General features: G+C 34.7%; 1 protein-coding gene across 3 annotated transcripts in view; it reads right to left on the bottom strand.

Moving 5' to 3' along the window:
• LOC106874788 (centrosomal protein of 164 kDa) overlaps positions 1 to 22292 on the bottom strand; it is a 105782-nt gene that overhangs the window by 60182 nt on the left and 23308 nt on the right. For all 3 annotated transcript variants that reach the window (XM_014922644.2, XM_052975154.1, XM_014922652.2), the window contains 2 exons: positions 22050 to 22181; positions 18318 to 18398 (listed from right to left, as the gene is read on the bottom strand). In XM_014922644.2, coding sequence (XP_014778130.1) covers positions 18318 to 18398; positions 22050 to 22181 — 213 coding nt within the window. The remainder of the gene's footprint in view (positions 1 to 18317; positions 18399 to 22049; positions 22182 to 22292) is intronic.

Here is a 22292-nt window from a genome sequence, read left to right on the forward strand (position 1 = left end):
GCGTTGTGAGTGTTTATTGAGCGAAAACACCTAAAACTCTACGAGGTTCCGGCAGGGGATGGTGGCGAACCCTGCTGTTCTCTTCCACCACAACTTTCTCTCACTCTTACTTCCTGTTTCTGTTATACCTGTATTTCAAAGGGTCAGCCTTGTCACACTGTGTCACACTGACTATCCCAGAGAACTACGTTAAGGGTACATGTGTCTGTGGAGTGCTCAGCCACTTGCACGCTAATTTCACGAGCAGGCTGTTCCATTGATTGGATCAACTGGAACCCTCGACGTCGTAAGCGACAGAGTGCCAACAATTATCAATGATAAATCAAGTCAGTGACCAGAGTGATCTAAAGAAACACTGCTAGAGAGCAGCCTAAATTTAGACTTAACAGGTTTTAGAGTAAGAACTTATGTATCTCATTTGCCTCTCTTCTTAACACTCTTAGCTTTGTTGTCCGCACATTTTGGTTATGCTTATAAGAGGCACAGCCATACATTTTCATCAAGTCCGATCACATCAGATTTTCTTCTACACACATAGTGATAAACTTTGACTAAGATATGAGCTCACAGACAATTTATCAAATCCTAGCAACTGAAGAAGAATTGTATGAACTATAAAGAACCATTTTCAGTACTCTGAAGCACAAGAAGTATTACTCATTCACCATATTTTACATCTGAAGAGCTCACAGATTAAAATACTAGGTCAAAAAACTTTAAATTATTTTTTTAAGACACCTTTTAAGCTACACAGGAGTTTCTGTATTCCTTTGCCTAACATCTTGTGCTGATCACTATGGTTTGCTGGTGATAGACACTTTTAGGACTACTCTTGATCCGACATGATAGATTGGTAATATTCACAACAAATGGAAACTACTGCTTCTCTAGCAAATAATCTTTTCAAATTCTCCACTCACAATGCATAGCTGTCTACTTGAAGTTTTTTAATCCGGAGTTCAGGTTTCAGAGTTGGCTGTACCTAAATGAACTTTTGATCTAGGAAAGTCCACTCTGAGCATCTACTTGTAATAACCATTTTTCTATCTTAGCCAAAATTATTTTCTAGATGAAATACAACAGCCAAATGGCAGCAAATTTTAGATATGAAGGTATTTGCTATTTCATCCCCAAAAAGGAGGGATCGTTTGGATTATTGGATATTATATACAAATATTTAAACAATTCTTGTCTTCATCCATTCACCTTCCATAAAAAAAAAAACATCCATGAAAAAATATTAATAAATAGAAAATACAAAAAATTTTTAATTGTATTTTTTCTTTGCATTATTTTGTTATTTGTGTCTTTTGAAATTTTGCTTTACATTGGTGTTTGCAAGACACAGTTGTTACATGGTATGATAAGATAAGAAACATGAGGGTTATAGTATTGTAATAAAAGTCATATTTCAATTTGACTAGAATATTCAGAAGAGAAAACTCTGAGCATGCTGGATTTTTTTGTTTTATAAACAAAACTTCATTAAAAGGAAAATATTTAATAAGTCAGTTATTAATAACGACTGTATCTACTTTTGATCTTCTCATCACATAAATTTTTTTTTTTCCCCAGAAATAAATTAATGTTTTTGATAATATTTTATTAATAATGTTAGAACTTATGTTTTCAAGACATATACGCTTGTTCAAATTTGAGAACTTTATTTTATTGATAAATACAATAATATGTGCAATGTTTTGAAGATGGTGTGAAAAAACGATTGCATAGAAATGAAAATAACACAGTATTGTAACATTAATGTTTTAATGTCTTGTTCTAAAACTTACAACTGAGATTTACACTGTTATTTATATATATACTCTCTTGGAAAAAATCCTTGTTAATATTATTAGACATTTCTCTATTATCTTTTATCAACTGCTTCACCTTCATTCCAATTTTTAATATTTTAATTTTTATTTATTTTTGAATTTTTTTATCTATTTTGATAGATAAATTAGTTTTACAACTGGACGGCCTTCCTGTGAGTATACCATAAGGTAAGGGTGAGATTTAATGTCAGTCAGTCATAGCTGAGTAAGCAAATAAAACCAGAATTTAACCCTTTGGCATTCAGATTATTCTATCAAAAATAAATAAATACGTGCTCCAGCATGGCCGCAGTCAAATGACTGAAACAAGTAAAAGAATAAAAGAATTCACAGTTTTGAATTTATCCTGCATCATCTTGTAGCATTGAGATTTCAATTATGTGACTGCATATTTTTTGGACTAACACTGGAGGTTAGGTGTGAGAAGCTGGATCTAGCCACTCTAAACATAAAGCAGGAAAAATATTTTGGCCAGATATGGCTAGTTTAAATGCTAAAAGGTTAACCCTTTGGCATTCAGATTACTCTGTCAAATGTAAAGCTTATTTATTCACATTGTTTTGAATTAATCATGCATAATCTCAAAGCTTCAAATTTATAATGATAGGATTGTTTATTTTTAGAATAATATTGTAGGATAGGTGTGAGAAGCCAGATCTGGCCAGTTTGAACATAAAATAAATAGAATATTTTGGTCAGATATGGCCAGTTTAAATGCTAAAGGGTTAAAGAAGCTGGAGATGGTCTACATTGGTAAAGAAAAAAGAAGGTTGATGGAGTTCACTAATATGAACAAGTTTGTATCTCTTAGGAAGACATGAGTTCTAACACTTGGAACATGGCCCTTTTTTGGAGAGAGAAATGAAACTGTACTGCTCCCTACAACTGAATGAGCTAAAACTGATGTAAAATTTCAACAGATCTTCTTTGATAAATTTTGTTTGGCACTGTAATATGTCCTAGTTATGTCAATATTAGAGCGTCTATTTTTTATTGGATTCAAACCTAGAATAGCAGTCTCAAGCAAAATCATCTGGAAATAACTGTACAAACACACACACACACACACACACACACACACACACACACACACACATGAGAGAGAAGTTTCTTCATTGGTCAAATGGACACAATTTGTCTATAGACACATTTTGACCAACAAGGAAGCCATTATGTGGTTAGTCAACCTTCTAGAAATAGCAGCCAATTCTTCCTCAAACCACTCCTACACCTTAAGAAGAGACATATTAGATGATGTAGTCCAGAATACACTATAGCTGAATAAAAGACAGGATGGTCATGGAAGGAATACCTCTGACCATAAGTCTGCTCAATCAGAACCATTTAGGGGCTGATCAACAACAATAGATTTAATATATACATAGAAAGATCGATATAACAGCTAATACTTGTTTCAAATCCCAAGAAATTATGTGACCCAAAACTGAAATATTGTTTGAAACCCAACCCACAATTGAGAAGATTTTTTAAAACTTAATCAAATGTAAGATCTTTGTGTCTAAAAAAAAGGCACAAATTAAAATAAAAAGAATATTTTACAACTGAAAATATAAATTTCTTAAATACATATCAAAAATAAGACTTTTCTTTTACATATAACATAAGGAGACTGTTTCCCTTGAAAAGGACCTTAATAAATGAAGGTTCCTTTCAAACACAACCCATGACAGGCAGCTATTTTGGATAAAACCCAAGTAGAAAAGTTACTTTAACGATCCCAAGTTCCTTTCAAAAACTCAATACATATATAAAAGTTCTCACAAAACACAACCAAAATAAAGAAGTTCCCTTTAAGTAAAATCCAAATTAGGAATAAGAGGGTTCCTTAAGAATATTAAACCTAATTCCTATATTTGATAATTGTCATGACATTGTCCCTGTCTCATTCTTCATATATCAAAACACTGCATGACAATGGATGGATTTTTCATTTTGGAGACCAGACAATATGTCAGCTATAAATAATAAATTTTTACAAAGCTTAAATACCAGATTGTATATCTCCCTTGCTTCTGCTTCTCTCTCCCTAATCACATACACAAGTAAGCTTTCAACCACAATTTACAAACTATTTCTCCCATAACTGAACTCACTCGCTCTCTCTCTCTTTCTCTCTCCCATCTGATCCTCCATTTCACTAAAACTACAAAATCTGATCCTCTATTTAATTAAAACTACAAAATTTACAAGCTCCCCACTCTCCATCGCTCACCTTAAGTTAATCAATGCACCCACCTACCAAACCTACATGAACATTTCTGAGTTACCCCAACTTCCACATCCTGTAATCATTCAGTTGTATTGTCATTAGTTCAGTTTGCAGGGGTCACATCACTTTATCCCACTTTGGTGACCAACAAAACATTTACAAAGAGAGAGAGAGAAAACAGCTTATTTATAAATGTTTTATTTTCCTTACTTAATCATATTTATCATATTCTTTTAATCTTTTACTTGTTTCAGTCATTTGACTGCGGCCATGCTGGAGCACTGACTTTAGTTGAACAAATCAACTCCAGGGCTTATTCTTTGTAAGCCTAGTACTTATTCTATCAGTCTCATTTGCCAAACCGCTAGTAAACACACCAACATTGGTTGTCAAGTGATGGTGAGGAGACATACATACACACACACATACATATATATACAATGGACTATTTTCAGTTTCTGTCTCTGAAATCCACTCTCACAAGGCTTTGGTTGGCCCAAAGGTAGAGTAGAATACACTTGCCCAAGGTGCAACACAGTGGGGCTGAACCCAGAACCATGTGGTTGGGAAGCAAACTTCTTACCACACAGCCGCTCCTTTACTTTTCATTTCAAAGTTTCATCATGTGTCCAGACAAGTGCACAACAACCAAAGTCTACCGATATCTTGTCTCCCAATAACTACAACACTCTTGCAATTCCTTCCTTACCACATGTTTTAGTTTTCTTTCAGTCATCAACTTAGAACAGTTTAAGCTGAACATTAGTTGTACCGATTCCAGCCAGTTTTTCCTGTTCAGTGTTTGATGACCAAAAGTGGAGGGGGGGGGGAGCTCTTTTCCTTTCTTAGTTAAATAAACAAAGAGCACAACTAGTAAAGTTTCCTACAAGAATAAATTACATTCTATGTAAACTGGTTTCGAATTTTGACACAAGGCCAGCAATTTCAGTGAAAAGCTAAGTTGATTACATCAACTCCAGTGTTCAACTGGTACTTATTTTATTGACCCTGAATGGATGAAAGGCAAGGTCAACCCTAGTGGAATGTGAACTCAGAATGTTAAAGATGGACAAAATGTCACTAAGCATTCTGCCTGGCATGCTAACAATTCTGACAGCTTGCTGCCTTGCATTCTATGTATATTATAAGCATGAACATATGATTTTATTGTGAACATTTTAACATATATGAGTGAGTGTTTATAAATATGTGTTCAACTATGTATGTGTACATGTACACACATACAGATGCATATGTACATACAGATGCATATGTACATACACATGCAGACATATGTATGTATTTATTTACCTATTCAAAGACTCAGCTTTGAATAACTGAATGAAATTTACCATTCATACAGAGTACTTTTTTCTCTTGTTTCTACATTCAAATATGTCTATACACACACACATATACACATGCACACACACACATATATATATTATATATATACATATATTATATATGTGTATGTGTGTGTATATATATATATATATATATATATATACACACGCACACACACACACACGCACACACATCTATACCTACACACTCACACATATATCCTTTTTTAATCACTACTTAAATATGAAATAATGATTTGTAGTAATTTTTAGTTTGCCTCAATGCCATAAAATAGTTGTGTTAATTATTTTAAGCTGTACACTATTTGAAGCAAACAGTTGAAAAGAGCTGCTAAAATCATATAAAATATATTGTTGGCTGTGTGATCAAAAACAAATTTTTTTAACGTAACTGTTCAACTCTTGCAAAATAAAAAAAAATTGTGAAGAGAGTGTGATTAAAAGATTTGTGCAAGTATTTTTTAGCAACTATATTTATGAATGTTCCCTCTTATTTGGATTTATTTTTTTATATTTGCAATTTTGGACAATGATAAATTTTATCTTATTTTAGTGATTCTGCATTGTCAGAAAATATCTTCTGAAATATATGCGATAATAGGTTAAGACAAAATTGTCTGGTAACCAACAAGAGGTAAAAGAGAAAAATAAAAAATAAAAAATGCCTCAAAGCAATCATTGCATGAGTCAGGTAGAAATATTTGATTGGTCTCAGAGGAGATATATTCTAAAAGAAATATAATAGAGGAAATGGAAAGGTGACAGCAGCTAAATAGGAGAGAAGACAAGAAAAGCAAAGTTACAAAAGAGGATTAATGTTAAAGAGATTATTTTCTTTTCCAGTTCAGTCTCACACTTGACTTCCATATTTCCCTTTGTCTCTCTGGAAGAGATGCTGGCTGCCAGCTCTCATTTTCTTGAACAAATTACTTGTAAAGCGTGAAAGGACAAATTTCAGGCCTTTTCTTAGAATGACAAAAGAACCGCAATCCCTTTTCTGCATTTTGGACCTGGAGCCAGTGGACTGCAAAAAGAGTTGCAGTCTTAATGAGCAGACATTTGAACAGCATTTGAATAAGCAGAAAAGGAAAGTAGTATTAATAGCAAATTCATAAGAATAGACAGAAAAGAAAATCTCAAAATGTGGTGAAGAAAACAAGTGGTGGCAAATGAGACAGTCACAGAAAATTCTGTAAACTTGAAGGAAGTGAATTTATATACAGAAAATATATTTAAATCTGTTTTCTTCAGAGTGGGTATAACGCAAGCCATATAACTACAGCACGATTTATAGCAGCGTAGCCAGAAGATAAAATACAGGCATGTAGCAGAGTAATTGGGTTAAGAGGTTGGGTAGTGTAAGTTGAATATGGAGCTGTTAATACTGGACATCAGCATAAGCTGAGTAATTCAAATATGATGTATAGTTCAGTGAATTAAGACATGGTGTATAACTGTCTAAGCTGGAAATGGTATAATAGATGTGTAAATTGTCTAAGTTTCACACAGTGTATAACAGTGTAAGCTGGATACAGTGAATAGCTATATATAAGTTGGACATGGTGTATAGTAGTGTTAGTTGGACATGATGCATAGCTGGGTAAATCAGGACATGGTACATAACTATGTAAAATGAGCATGGTGTATAATTGTGCAAATTAGGACATGGTGTATAACTATGTAAGTCGGGTATGGTATAAAGCTGTGTAAATTGAGGCATGATGTATAGTTGTGTAAACAAGGCATGGTGTATAACTGTGTAAACTGAGACAGTGTATAGTTGTGTAAATTAGGACATGGCATATAGCTGTATATTGAGAGTTGGTGTATAATTGTGCAAGTTGGGCATGGTGTCTAGCTGTGTAAGCCGTAGCAGTGGTGTAATCCAAACAACACATATAGCAATCATGAAGGTTGAACAATATATACAACATCTGTGTATCTAAAGACAACACATATAGCAGCTGTGCAACTTGAACAACTCATCTGGCAGCTATCTAAGTTAGAAAACGTGTTGCAGCAGTGTAACTTGAGTAACACATCTAGCAAGTGTGTAAGTTTATTAAAACATGTAAGCAGCCACGGTAGGCATATTGAAGAATATTTGAATAAGCAGGAGAAAAAAAAAAAAAATCAACTGTGCAACATTTATGAACATTCTAGAATAGTAGCTCGCAAACCTTTTTTTTTTTTTACTCATAGCACACTTTGACCCTTTAGCATTCAGATTACTTTGTCAAATTTAATACTAATTTATTCACATTGTTTGAATTAACCCTTTCGTTACCAACCTGACTGAAACTGGCTCTGACACTGAGTACAAATGTCTTGTTTTCATAAGTTTTGAATTAAAATCTTCCACCAAACCTTAGTCACAGTTTATGTTCTTAACACTAGCTGGCTGAATGATAACTAAGTTATTTTACTAAATTCTTTGTTATATTTAAAGTAATTGAAAGAAACACAGAGCATCTCAAAATAAATACAGTAACGAAAGGGTTAATCATGCTTCAAGATTTCAATATGATTGCTTATTTTTTAGAAAAACATTATAGTATGAGAGGCCAAATCTGGCTAGTTTGAATACAACTGGTTTAGATGCTAAAGGGTTAAAGCAAATAGAAACATGCTGGCACACTTTATAAATAAAGTTAAAAGAAAGTATCTATGTTTTAGCCTACAAATAAAATCTAAACTGCAAAAAATAATTATTTATTTTTTTATTCAATAAATGTTGTAATGTTACCAATGAGATTTCTTTGTTTTTTTAGTTTTTTCAGCCATAGGTTTTCTATATTTAGGAATATTTAGGATAAACATATCTTCTTTTCATCTTCAGTGCAGTACCAAATTTAGATTTTATACATATATATAACATCTCTAAAATCCCTTATTAAAAAATTATACCAAAAGGTTACACAAAACTTGAAAATGTATATGCCTCATAAATATATGTAACCCCTGTGGACTGTGAAACCCTAAGTTGCAGATTGTTATGGTTGTGTCTAAATCCTTCATTGCTTCAATGCAGTGAAGTATCTTTTTTAATCTGCATTTGATGTTAGTGAAAAAAACTCTCTAATCATATAAATATGATGTAAAAAGCTGAATGAAAATGGATATTCTTCTCTGATAGAAATCCAAGTAACTCTGTATGCTTGACTATAAATCTACATTTGCTGGATACAGAAGCCAGTTCTCCTGATAATTTCAAACCAACATCAGATGAAATTTTTATAAATACCTTTCAAATACAATAATAATGCTCTATATTTATTGACAGTCATATATGGCAGATAGCTGCTAGAATGACGTTATATTCAGTAATGAAACAAGCTTTCCATTTTACAACAGTGACAAAAGGAAACAGGTGGAGAGAAAAGAGAATTTTAGGTTTAAACCTGAATCTCACAACTTTACCAAATAGAGTGGGGCAAGAAAAATATTTAGCTGGAATTGTGTCATTTTAAGGGGTTTGAAGGCAGTGAATTGGCAAAGTCATTAGAGTGCTGAATATTATACCTCATGGTATTTGTTCTAATGCTCTGCTCTGAACTCAAGTCCTGCCAAGGTTTATTTTGCCTTTTATCCTTTCAAAGTCATTAAAATATTACCAATCAATGGTGGAAGATTGATGCAAGTATTAGAGGGTAGGGAAAGATGCTTTGTGGCATGTGTTCTAAGCTATTTGCATTTTGATAGCAATGTCTGAGACAACACAGGTAACAAGCTGTATCAGCATAAGTTAACCAACTTTTCTTAAATGATATTAGTGTCATGGAAAGAGGAGACATTTATCCATAAGCCGCAGCTATTTTTCCTAAAATTAAAATCTTGCTCTGGCTCACACATATATGGACCGATATATGGGCAACCATGAATGATAAAGGCACTTTATAAAGGTGTTGGCAAATTAGCATTCATTGATGGCACAATGAATGAAATTCAATATATTGATATATTAGCCAACAATTTATTTATCACATTTTATTTAGAAAATCAATTAATTATGCAATTCAATATTTATATTTTTATTGGTGTCATGTAAAAAAAATGATGTATTCTAAGTCAAAATCAAATATTCTCAATATCATTTTTATATACTATACCCCACCCCAAAAACTAATTAAAATTACTCCATCACTTCCCTCTCTGTGATCAGTTTGCTAGGCACATTTACAGTTATATTTTATATTATATTAGCATTTTATATTTAGAATTTCAGTCTGCATATCCCACACTTTTTTACTGCTTTTGCAGCATACCTGGATACATCTCATGGCATACCAGTGTATCACAATACAGCATTTGGGATCCATTGCTCTAGACAGTTCAAGTAAAAAAGATACTAGATAAAAGAAATGTCTATAATGGAACCAATAAACTTGTTAGAATTGAACCCTCTGGTTATATAATTTAAGTAGAAGATAACTGGATTAGATCTTACAAAGTTGGGCTTCACAGATGAATTTACAAAAGAAGTGGGATGTATACCATTACACAGAGCACTGCCAGAGTAAAGAGAGGGTGTTATATAAAAGATGGTTATGATAACTTCATGTGGAATAAGAAAATTTTGTGTATTAAATAGTTTAACAAAATGTTATGCTCTCACATGGGCTTGCCATTGACAATTAAAACAAACTAAAATACACACACACACACACACACACACACACACACACACACACACGTAGTACAGGACAACGAAGAAGCTACACTGTTGCCTGAGCTGCTAGAAATAGCAGCTAAATCTCCTTCACATCACAACCTGCTGTCTTAAAGGCAGTTCACATCGAACAATGTAGTGTAAGATAAGCTATGTTTGAATAAAAGATAGGATGGTTATGACCAGGATCTCTTTGATAACAGACCTAATCAATTGGAAATGACCAATGTGAAACAACAATTAGCACAGCAAAGACATGTGAAAATGAAAAGGAAATATGAACTCACACACACACATATCTTTGGACTCTCCTGCCATAGACAACAGGTGAGGATTCCGTAACTTTTTGCTGAACAACCTGCACAGATGATTTGCTTATAGTAATCAAATGTTTGTGCTGTACATTAGCTCAAACCCTCCATCAAATGAACATTGCCTGCACTGGTGCATATCAAATGTTAAGGTGATTTCAGAGCAACATAAAATGAAGTGTTTTGCTTAAGAACACAAAGCACCACCAAGTCAGGGAATCTGGTTAAAGTATTGCGCACGTAATCATGAGATTGTGGTTTTCATTCTCAGACCAGGTGGTGCATTGTGTTCCTGAGCAAAACACTTCATTTCACATTACTCTGAGATCACTTTGACATCTGATGTTTGGCAAATCATGCACGTGTACCGGCAATGTGAATTTGATGGAGGGAATGAGTGAGCTAATATAGATATATATATATATATATATATATATATATATATATAGAAGAATTTACGAAAAAAACAACAGACGAAGACAGGTGGTGTAAACAACAAAAGGATGTATTAGTTTAACGCTCGGGAATAGAGAAAGTCTTTGACGTTTCAAGCCTATGCTCTTCAACTGAAAGGAACACAGAAAGAAACAAGGAGAGAAACAAGGAGAAAAAAAATATAAATGTAGTGGTCAGCGATCTATCATATATAAATTAAGAGAGTGGAGCAGGTAAAATGCATTCTACATATGGTTCTTAGCTAACTGGAGCTAATGATGTAATTGTTATGCAATGAGCTATGCTCAACATAGTTAATCGGTAAGCTGAGATTTCCTTAATAAAATGAAATTCCTGGCAACAATGTAACCTTCATTTCATTAAGGGAATCTCAGCTTGATGATTAGCGACATTTAGTATAGCTCATTGCATAACAATTACATCATTAGCTTCAGCTAGTTAAGAAACACATGTAGCATGCATTTTACATGTTCCATTCTCTCAATTTGAAATTTTATTTGCATTTTTAGCAGCTTTAGTTGCTAACTGTGAGCTGTATTCAAACTATCAACTTATCACATTTTCTCACAACTTTATATGGGAAAAAGTGTGTAACTCTCGATGCCAATAAATTGTCACTGTATCTTATCATAAATTGTCCACTTTTTGTTGTCTATACCTGCCACTCACAACATTAAGTTTACCAACTTCCTACACTTGGATCCCCAAATTATACATATATATATTATAGGAACAGGAGTGGCTAATAAGTGCAGGAGTGGCTGATAGGCGCAGGAATGGCAGTGTGGTAAGAAATTGCTTCCTAACCACATGGTTCTGGGTTCAGTCCCACTGTGTGGCACCTTGGACAAGTGTCTTCTACTATAGCCTCAGGCCGACCAAAGCCTTGTGAGTGTATATGGTAGACAGAAACTGAAAGAAGCCCATCGTAAATATATATATATATATGTATATATTTGTGTGTGTGCTTGTGTTCGTCCCCCCACCATCTCTTGACAACCGATGTTGGTGTGTTTACATCACCCGTAACTTAGCAGTTCAGCAAAACAGCCCAATAGAATAAGTACTAGGCTTACAAAGAATAAGTCCTGAGTCAATTTGTTCAACTAAAGGCGGTGCTCTGGCATGGCTGCAGTCAAATGACTGAAACAATTTAAAGATTAAAAGAAAAAGAATATGTGTATGTGTGTGTGTGTGTGTGTGTGTGTGTGTGTGTGTGTGTGACCCTTCTGTCCGGCATTTGCCATGATAGATCGCTAGCCACTACACATTCTTTATTTTCTCTCCTTGCTTCTTTCTGTGTTCCTTTCTGTGGAAGAGCGTAGGCTCGAAACGTTAAAGACTTTTTCACTTTCTGTTTGTTGTCTACACCACCTGTCTTCATCTTTTGTTTTTTTTTCGAATTCTCCCTATATATATATGTATGTATGTTTATATCATCATCATCATCATCATCATATGTATATATATATATATAATGAACTTCTTCAGTTTCCATCTACCAAATATTACTCACAAGATATTGGGCAACCCATCACTTTGGAACAGGACACCAGCCAATGTGTCCATGCTGTGGAAACAAACCCCTAACTATGAGATTCTGAAGCAAACTTCTTAACCACAAAGCCATGCTTAAATGTACATAATAATAATATGTAAAAAAAACACACAAAAACTGTCAGATTCACTTTTTATTTATTTTTTGACATATTCATAACACTTCTGTGATCTGAATACTGACAAACTTCACACCAACTGCTAAAAATCAGTTACACAAAGGTGCTTTCTTTATTTTTCTTAACTTTTAGACATACAGGCCAAGGACACGATTGTTGTTTGACTTTTTTCAGGTTCAATTCCTATGTTTTCTTTCTCTATCTCTATTATATATTTAGTTATACATTTCATTGCAGTTATTTCTTTTCTTTATATTTCTTATTGATATTATTTTCCCCATGGGTGCTGGTTTTGAATGTACGGAAATGCTGTTTGCTATATAAAGTATGGATGTGCAATTCCCTGACCCCACCACCTCCCACCCATCTATTACAACCTTTGGGGGACATCTTATCTCCAGTATCTATCCCTTTACAGCTCCTATTGATCATTATCTCCACCTCCTATTAAATGTGAGTAATCATGCAGCTCTCCTACAACAACTTGCTTTGCACCCTTCCTCCTACCTCATACTGTACCCCCTTAATCCCCAGTATAAAGCCAACACCTCCTCCCTCGGAGTTTGTAGTCTTGCAAACTGCATGATGACATCAATAGTGCCAGTGGTAGGAAGAAAGCACCAAGTACACACCATAAATTGGCTGGTATTAGGAAGGGTATTCCAATGTAGAAACCATGCCAAAGCAGACATTGGAGCATGAGGCAGTCCTTGAACTCATCAGATTCTGTCAACCCATTCAACCCATGCCAACATTTAACATGGACATAAAATGATGATGATGATATCAAATACCTGCTTATTATACAAGTCTATTGAACACATTCATTTGCTTTCTATGACTGCTTTTACATGTTTGCTTGGCTTAAGATGTGTTTTACAGTCAGATGCCCTTCTTGTCATCTCTTTTTTAAGTCCTCCCAAGACATACAGCTATAAGATGTATTGTTTATGGGCAACATAAACATGACATCACCATACAGGGTGGGGAAGCAAAACTTAGAATATTTTGGAAACCTTATTTTTCATATATTCCTGAGCGTAAATACTAAAATATTGTTTTCTATTTCAGGGTGGAGGTATATAGAGTTAATTAAAGCAGAAGTTCCAGGCATATGATCAACATGCCCACTTAAGAAGCCAAGAGACAACGCATTGCGGATTTGCTTCATGCTAGGGTTGCAATTAGACGTATTGCTCAGACTGTTGGGGACCTCTGTGAGCACTGTCTACAATGTTAAGAACCGAATGCTGGAGGTATCAAGAGAAAGCAAGGAAGTGAAGACATCAATAAAAAGCAGGATAATGCATTTCTTAAATCTCTCAAAGCAAAAATTTTGAAAGACCCAACAAAATCCATGAAAAAACTGTCCATGGACATGAAAGCCGATCCAAAGGTTGCTGGTTGTTGTAACATAAAAAATTTAGTGAATAATTATTTTCAAAGCTTTGCTTCCCCACCCTGTATATGTATATATATGTGTGTATAGTTTTATATCCTGTTGCTCCCTGTACACTCATGTTTCACCACTCACTGCATTCCCCTTTTCCTGTCCTTTCCTCCTTTATGCTCTTGTGAACTCCTTGCTCATGCACCCTGTCCAATCCTCTAAGCACTCCATTTACATTCACCTTCTTGTACCTTCAGGTACACCCTGGCACATCACTCTCTTGCTTTCACTCTCTCTCTCTATGACTGGAATAACACCTGTTTCTGTCTTTCTATCATACTTTAACCTCTCATCACCTGACACAAAGCCATTTTACTCAGTAGTCATTCTCCCTCTCAGTTGAAGAATCTTTATCTTGCAAGTTAATTGGTGACCTCGCCAGAGCTGGTGCTATATAAAACAGACTCAGTACACTCTGCAAAGTGGTTGATGTTAAGAAAGGCAGACAGAACTTGATGCAGTCCTTGGGCTGCCAGTCCTGTCGAACAAACCAACCAATGCAGACATTAAACAATAATTTGATGACGATGTACTTTCATTTATGTTTATATATCTTTTATGTTTTATTTTTCACTTGCTTCAGTTATTGGACTGTGGCCATGATGAATCTAATGATGTATATTAATGTAATATAAGGACTTGCTCACACCATTGCTCTTGGTTGTAATTATATATACATATGTGTGTGTGTATGTGTGTGTGCATGTGTGTGTGTGTGTGTGTGTGTGCGTGTGCATTTATAATTATAACCAAGGAGAATGGAGTGAGCAAGTCCTTTTATTACATTAATTTACAACTGTTTCATCAAAAAGATCTCATGACTATTTCTATTGATTCATGAGGCATCACTGACACAAACTGAAATTCAACTCTTCAGTACCATGCATAAAAGTTATTCACTATAGATACTTGAATTATTGATAATTTACACCTACATTTGGTATAAATGTGTATTTACATGATTACATTTACATGTTACAGGCAGACCAAAATAAACCCTGACTTGAAGTGAGCAGTCAAGAAGAAGGATGACTTTAAAAATGGATAGAAAAATTAAAACCAGAAAAGAGAAAGGAAAGTTCTTGTTTTTAGACAATATAATAAATTAGAGTTTTGTAAAACAGTTTCTGTCCCAAAAGGTACTTCATAAATAATGTTCTTCAAAGATTCTTTAGTGCTTTTGGGGTATATTTATTTCATCTGCCAACCAGACAAGTAAATGCAGACATACCTTTGTACTTTTATCATAGTGAAATCTTTTGTGTCTGCTACATTATAGTTTGTTAACCAGATATTGACATCACAGAGGTTAGATGTAATTTATTGAGAATCCATCAGTAACACACACACACACACACACACACACACACACACACACACACACACACACACACACACAGCCATATGCACGGACATGCCCACATGTGCAGACAGACAGAGAAGACACAGGTGCCACTGATGCCTAATGGCACATCCTACTTACTAACAAGAAAAAATTAAGTAAATAAACCTACATGTGGACAGACTTGAACAATATATTTTTATAGAGAGATGAAAATTACAAAAAGAACATTTTTTCCTTCATTTCATACATTTATTCTAATTAACTCAATCAAATTTTCAAACACAGAGAATACTGCATTATAAATAAATAGATGTAGATATCATGGTACCCCAGCAGAAACTTCCATAAAGATACTGAAATTTAAAAGTTCACATTGTTGCAAGAAAAATCCTTCTAAGCACAAGATATATGCACTTCTGATATATTGGTGTAGAGGTCCATTTAGAAATCTTCGCAAAATCAGTTTTAGATGGTAATAGGAATAATTAGTAATTTTCTAATAAATATTTTGTTTCATATTTCTTGAGAGTTTTTCTGAACTTATGGCAGCATCTCATAGTAAATCTGAAAATATACATATGTATTTACAAACATTCACAAATGTACTATTATGAGCAGTTTTACACACATATACATTTGTGTATGCATGTATATACATGTGTACATATAGGTATGTGTAGATATGTGGCTATATACAACTGTGTGTATACAAATACATGTATATATGTGTGATTTCATCTATTGTATTATTTCTAAATTAGTGACAATTTGTTATTACTGGGAGGAGTTTAATAGTTAAATGCAGCTTAGCAAGAATCTAATTTAAATAGATTTGTACTAGGAAGCAGATATCTTTCAGCATACTTTATATAGACATAGCGAATAACACTGAAATTCTATATATATCCAAAACTAGAGTCCCTGCACAAAAACTGAAATGAAAAACAGGAAAAAACACACTTCTACAGTACAATCAGATGTCTGGAAATTCAGCAACATAAAAAAGTAAATAATATGCTCTAAGGCTTATAAAATCCTGATTATCAGCAGTTGCTGTAGGACAAAAATTCTGACACTTCTCAAAAATAAAAGTAGAGTAAATGCAACAGTTTTTGTGTGTTCTGAGAACATTCTTCCAAAATGTAACTTCAACAGTTTCAAATCAAGTCCCCTGCTAAACAAGTACAACTCCAAAGATATATATATATATATATATATATATATATATATATATATATATATATATATATACACACACACACATTTTACTGGTGTCAATCATTGAACTGCAACCATGCAGGGACACTCTTTTCACTCTTTTAAAGAGTCTAGTTGAAAAATTGATCCAAACACTTATTTTTTAAGAGTGGTGCTTATTCTATCGGTCATTTTTGCCAAACCACTAAGTTATGGGGGACATAAATAAACCAACACCAATTAAGCAGTGGTGGGGGGAAAACATATAGATATACACACATACATGAGAGGATTCCAGACAGTTTCTATCAACTACATTCACTCCCAAAGCATTGGTCAGCCCCGGGCTATAGTAGAAGATACTTGACTAAGGTGCTACACAGTGGAACTGAACTCAAAACCACATTGTTGCAAATTGAGCTTCTTAACCACACAGCTATGCCTGTGCCTTTATATATAACTACCAAATAGTTATCCTAAAGAAACGATTAGAAAAACTAAAAACTATTTAATATAAATATATTTTATGCAAAACATGTAGGTTCAGATAATGCTTTAGAGAAATACATGTTGTCTTAAACAACAAATATCTGTAGACTATCCTTCAGAAATATATATATTATTTCAAACATTATACTTTAGAAATACATGTTGAACTGTTTATTCTAATAGACACTACATGTGCATTAAAGACAGCACAAATGAGCACATGGAAAAATTAGGTATAAGAGAAATCATATACAGTGTGAAAGGAAACTGTGCTGGTATGAATAGAGAGGGTGACAGCTTGGTCAAAAAAAAAGTGGCAAGCAATCCAAGTGAAATACATGGGAAGAAGTAGTGACGGTTGAATCCTACAAAGGAAATGATAAAGAACTGCAACAAATGGTGAGACACTGTACTGAGAAAAACTCATCTAACTGATGCATGCATAGAAAAAACAGATGTAAAAAAGATAACAATGTGGATTTTATTGAAGCAATGGCTTTATCACCAAATGATCCGTCCCACATCATTTCCCCCAAAATGAAGAAATGTGTTTGATTTTGAAGTCTGTTTATCTCTTTATATTTGGTCTGTTATTTAAACATTGTTCAGGTAAGGTTATTGACTTCAATTTGCAGCAACAAACTTTATATTAAACATTCAACTCAGTCAATACTCAATGTCTGAGTCTCCTTCTCCTTTTTTGGTAAAGTGGCAGCTATTTTGTAACTATGGAGAATTGAACATCAAGGCTAAGTCAACCAGGCAAGAATTTGAATTGAAAACCAAAGCTTCTTGCAGAAAAATATTGATATCTAACATTGGCACAAGGCCACAAATTTTCTTTATTTGATGACAAGAGTATAGTCACTTAAACTGATCCAGTATTTTACTGGTACTTTATTAACTCCAGAAAGATAAAATGCATAGATGACCTAGGCAGGATTTGAACTCAGAATGTAAAAGATTGTAACTAAAATCTGCAAGGCATTTTGTCTGATGTTCTAACAATTCTACTGATCCATAAACATATTAATTATGGTGCTTTTTCTCAGCACCAACTTCATCATCACACTGCAAATTACTTACAAACAATCTTAATTGTTAAACACTTTACACCAAAAGATCTACACAAATAACTATTCTAGCACTTATAGTTACATCAGCAGACCAAATCCACTTATTCTTCTCTCTCTCTCTCTCTCTGTATATAATTTATTCTGCTATTTAATTGCTAAAAACTGAGATGGTGCATCGAAAGGAAAATTAAAATCATGCAAAGCTTCACAACTCACCACATCTTTGCCATAATCTTCACTTTCACTTTCACTTTCACTGTCTCCCTGAATATTGATTTGCTTCTTTTTTTCTTTGCCCTGCAGAGAAAAGGAAATAACAAGTTTGGAAGAAAGAAATTAGTTTTAACATACTGATTTCAAATTTTGGCACAAGGCCAGCAAGTTCAGGGGCAGGAGTAAGTTGATTATATCGACTCCAGAACTCAACTGGTACTTATTTTATCGACCTCCCCAAAAGGATGAAAGGTAAAAGTCAGCCTCAGTGAAATTTGAACTTAGAACATGAAGAGAGAGAAAATTCTGCTAAGCAAAACTGTGCTGCTGAAGGAAACAAAATTGGAGGCCATTTGAGGGCTCTGTTCATGGAGCTAGTAGTACAGGCTAAATGTGAATGGTGCCTATGTGTGCAAGCTTAGGGAGGAATGAAGAGTGGTATCATCTGTATGGGAATGGGCATTGTTGGAGAGGACAGAAAGTAGGTTACTAATGAACAGAAAGTAAAGTATGATGTAACTTGGCCTTGGGACACACCACAATTGATAAAGTGTGGGTCAGAGAAAGCTACAGCAATTGCACAAGGCAATGAAGTAATCTAACAGAAAGCTTCCAGTCTAGGAGATGAGAGTTGGATGAAGTTCTTAGAAGGAAAGCCTAGCAAGAAAATCTCCATCAGAGACATGGTCAAATGCGTTGCTGATGTCAAATACACCTAAAGCTCTACGAGGCTCTGGCAGGGGATGGTGGCGAACCCTGCTGTACTCTTTCGCCACAACTTTCTCTCACTCTTTCTTCCTGTTTCTGTTGTACCAGTAATTCAAAGGGTCAGCCTTGTCACACTGTGTCATGTTGAATATCCCGAGAACTACATTAAGGGTACACGTGTCTGTGGATTGCTCAGCCACTTGCACATTAATTTCACAAGCAGGCTGTTCCATTGATCGGATCAACTGGAACCCTCGACGTCGTAAGCGACGGAGTGCCAACAACAACATACAGAAAGTGGATAATAAACATGGCTTCAGGGTAGTCCTGATCCAGGTAATCAGTTTTAAGCCTCCAAAAAAGGTTAACCATCAGTATTTGGTACAGCAGTCCTCAGAGCAGCTGCATTTGGTTCCATTTTCATGAGGTGGATCAATTTAAAATACATTGGCAGATGTTAGGTGGTCTGATTAAATAGCCCCTTCATAGAACCATTTCAAATTACATGCTTGGTTAATCTCTCCTGTATGTTTTAGCTTTTGAAACATTGCTGTGGAAGATAGAAATGTTGAAGAGCATCCTGCTTAAACAGGGAATGGGAAAGTCATATCAGAATATGTGGACAATGTAACCATGATGGTGTTAGTTACCACAGAAATCAAAGTGGTCAGTACTACACTTAGAGAGTATGAACTGGTACCAGAAAATGCATAAACTGAATCAAGTTGGTGAGCTTGAACATAACACTTGTAAAGGCAAGTCTGTGCAGACCAGAATCATGGGTTGGTTAACTGACAGTCAAGAAACTGGAACTATTTTACAAGTAGTGTAGCCAGTCTTACCCCAAAATGGACTGAAAGGTCAGGTAGAAGTGACACAACAACTAAGATGAGAACACTAGTTCAAATACATCAGAGTATATTAAAAAAAATGAAGTAGCATAAACAAACATACATTTAAAATGATCCCAGAGAATAACACAATTCTAGATTTGGGTATGCCAAGATCAAAGCTAATTAGCCAGATATTGTTATCAAGGTTGACTAGAAAAAGAACTGCCCCCTAATCAAAGTATACAATACTATCACACAATAATGTACCTCAATCCAAATTTAAAAATCCAGAAATGGAGATTACCAGAATAGGGGGATTTAAAACAGAAGCAATCCTATAGCAATAGGTTTCTTGAGAATGATTAAAAAAACATGCAGACAAATACATAGCAAAAATTCCAAGCCTTACAAAATGCACAACATAGAAATTAGAATGACTAGGCACTGCTCACATACATTGCAGAGCACTTCCTAAATGATGTAAAAAAAATCTAAAAACAAAACACTCTACATAACCAAGGTACACCAAGAGGTATTCTTAGTTGTGCAGAGAAAATATGCAATAAATGTAAAACTACTGAAGGTAAATAACAATTTCTAAAATGGGCACAAAGCCTTAAACGTTTGGAGCAAAAGTTCAGTTGATTATATTGAAACATATTATTTCAGCATCATCATCATCATCATCATCATCATAATGATTTAATACCCGTTTTCCATGCTGGCATGGGTTGGATGGCTTGACAGGAACTGTCAAGGCCAAGGACCACACCATGTTCCGTAGTGTGTTTTGGCTTGGTTTCTACAGTTGTATGCCCTTCCCAACTCCAACCACTTTACTGAATGTACTGGATGCTTTTTGCATGGCACCATCACCAATGCTTTTTATGTGGCACCAACACCAGTGCTTTTTATATGGCACTTTGGTTTTGGATATCAATTATGTTGTGGTAGGCTGGTTTTCTTCAGTACAGCAATGTGCCACATATTTCAGTCCAGTTATCTCCTTCATAAGGCTCAGCATTTTGAGACCAGCCTTCAAGACTTTGTCCCATGTCTTCCTAGGTCTCTCTCTTTCACAACTTCCTTCCACTCTAACCCTTTTGGTACCAACCCGCCTGAAACTGCCTCTGGCTCTGTAGTACAAATGTCTTTTTTTCAAAAGTTCTGAATTAAAATCTTCTACCAAACCTTAGTCACAGTTTATGTTCCTAATACTAGCTTAATGACAACTAAGTTATTTTACTAAATTCTTTGTTATATTTAAAATTTATTGAAGGAAACACTGTCCACATCCATCCACATTACATGACTAAACCAGTGCAATCTCCTCTCTTGCCCACAGCATATAATTCCTCTAATGTCTAACTTACACTGGTACATTTTCAACTGACCTTTGACAGATGAAAGACAGAATTGACATTGGTGAAATTTGAACCCTGAATGTAAAAGCATTTAAGTAAATAATGCAAGACATTTTGTTTTCTGTTCTATAAAGTCTTCAAATCAACCACCTTCACCTCCACCACCACCACCAATAATAATAATAATAATGATAATCCTTTCTAATACAGGCACAAGGCCTGAAATTTTGTGGGAGGAGTAAGTCAACTACATCGATCCCAGTTCTCAACTGGTACTTATTTTATTGACCCCAAAAAGATAAAAGATAAAGTCGACCTCAGTGGAATCTGAACTCGGAACATACAGATGGACAAAATACCGCAAAGCATTTTGCCCAGCATGTTAACAGTTCTGCCAGCTTACCACCTTAACAACAACCATAATAATAATAATAATAATAATAATACTGTGGATTATTCAGGTATCTACTCTACAGAAAGACACCTATCCCTGTCTCTCTATACCTTCAATCTCACACCAACTGGCACAAAGCTACCATCACCCCTCCCAACAGAGGAGTTTTTTGTCTTGTAAGTTATTTGGTGACCCTGTCAGTACTGGTACCATGTAAAAAGCACTCAGTACACTCTGTAAAGTAGTTGACATTAGGAAGGACATCCAGCTATAAAAACCATGCCGAAACAGACAATAGAATCTGGTGCAGCGCCTGGCTTTACCAGTTCCTGTCAAACATATCCAACCCATGCCAGCATGGAAAACAGGCATTAAATGATGATGTTGATGATACCCAAAAATCAACTGTCTGCAAATAAAAATATCTGGAATGTACCTGCTCCACTTCATCTTCAAATTCTGTGGAATACACTGGTATACTCATGCTACTAGTGAAGTGTCTACTGTTTGACACACCAACAGAGCCGGTTTTTGATGATGTCCCAGTTAGGTTCAAACTGGATTTCACCTGAAACATTGTAGTAGATACAATAACATATCAGCAAAACATTTTATGAGCAAAATAGCAATTTACATGTATTATCATCATGACTGTTCAATGCAAATATATATATATATA

Source organism: Octopus bimaculoides, chromosome 20 (assembly GCF_001194135.2).
Source record: "Octopus bimaculoides isolate UCB-OBI-ISO-001 chromosome 20, ASM119413v2, whole genome shotgun sequence".
Taxonomy (NCBI): Eukaryota; Metazoa; Mollusca; class Cephalopoda; order Octopoda; family Octopodidae; genus Octopus; species Octopus bimaculoides.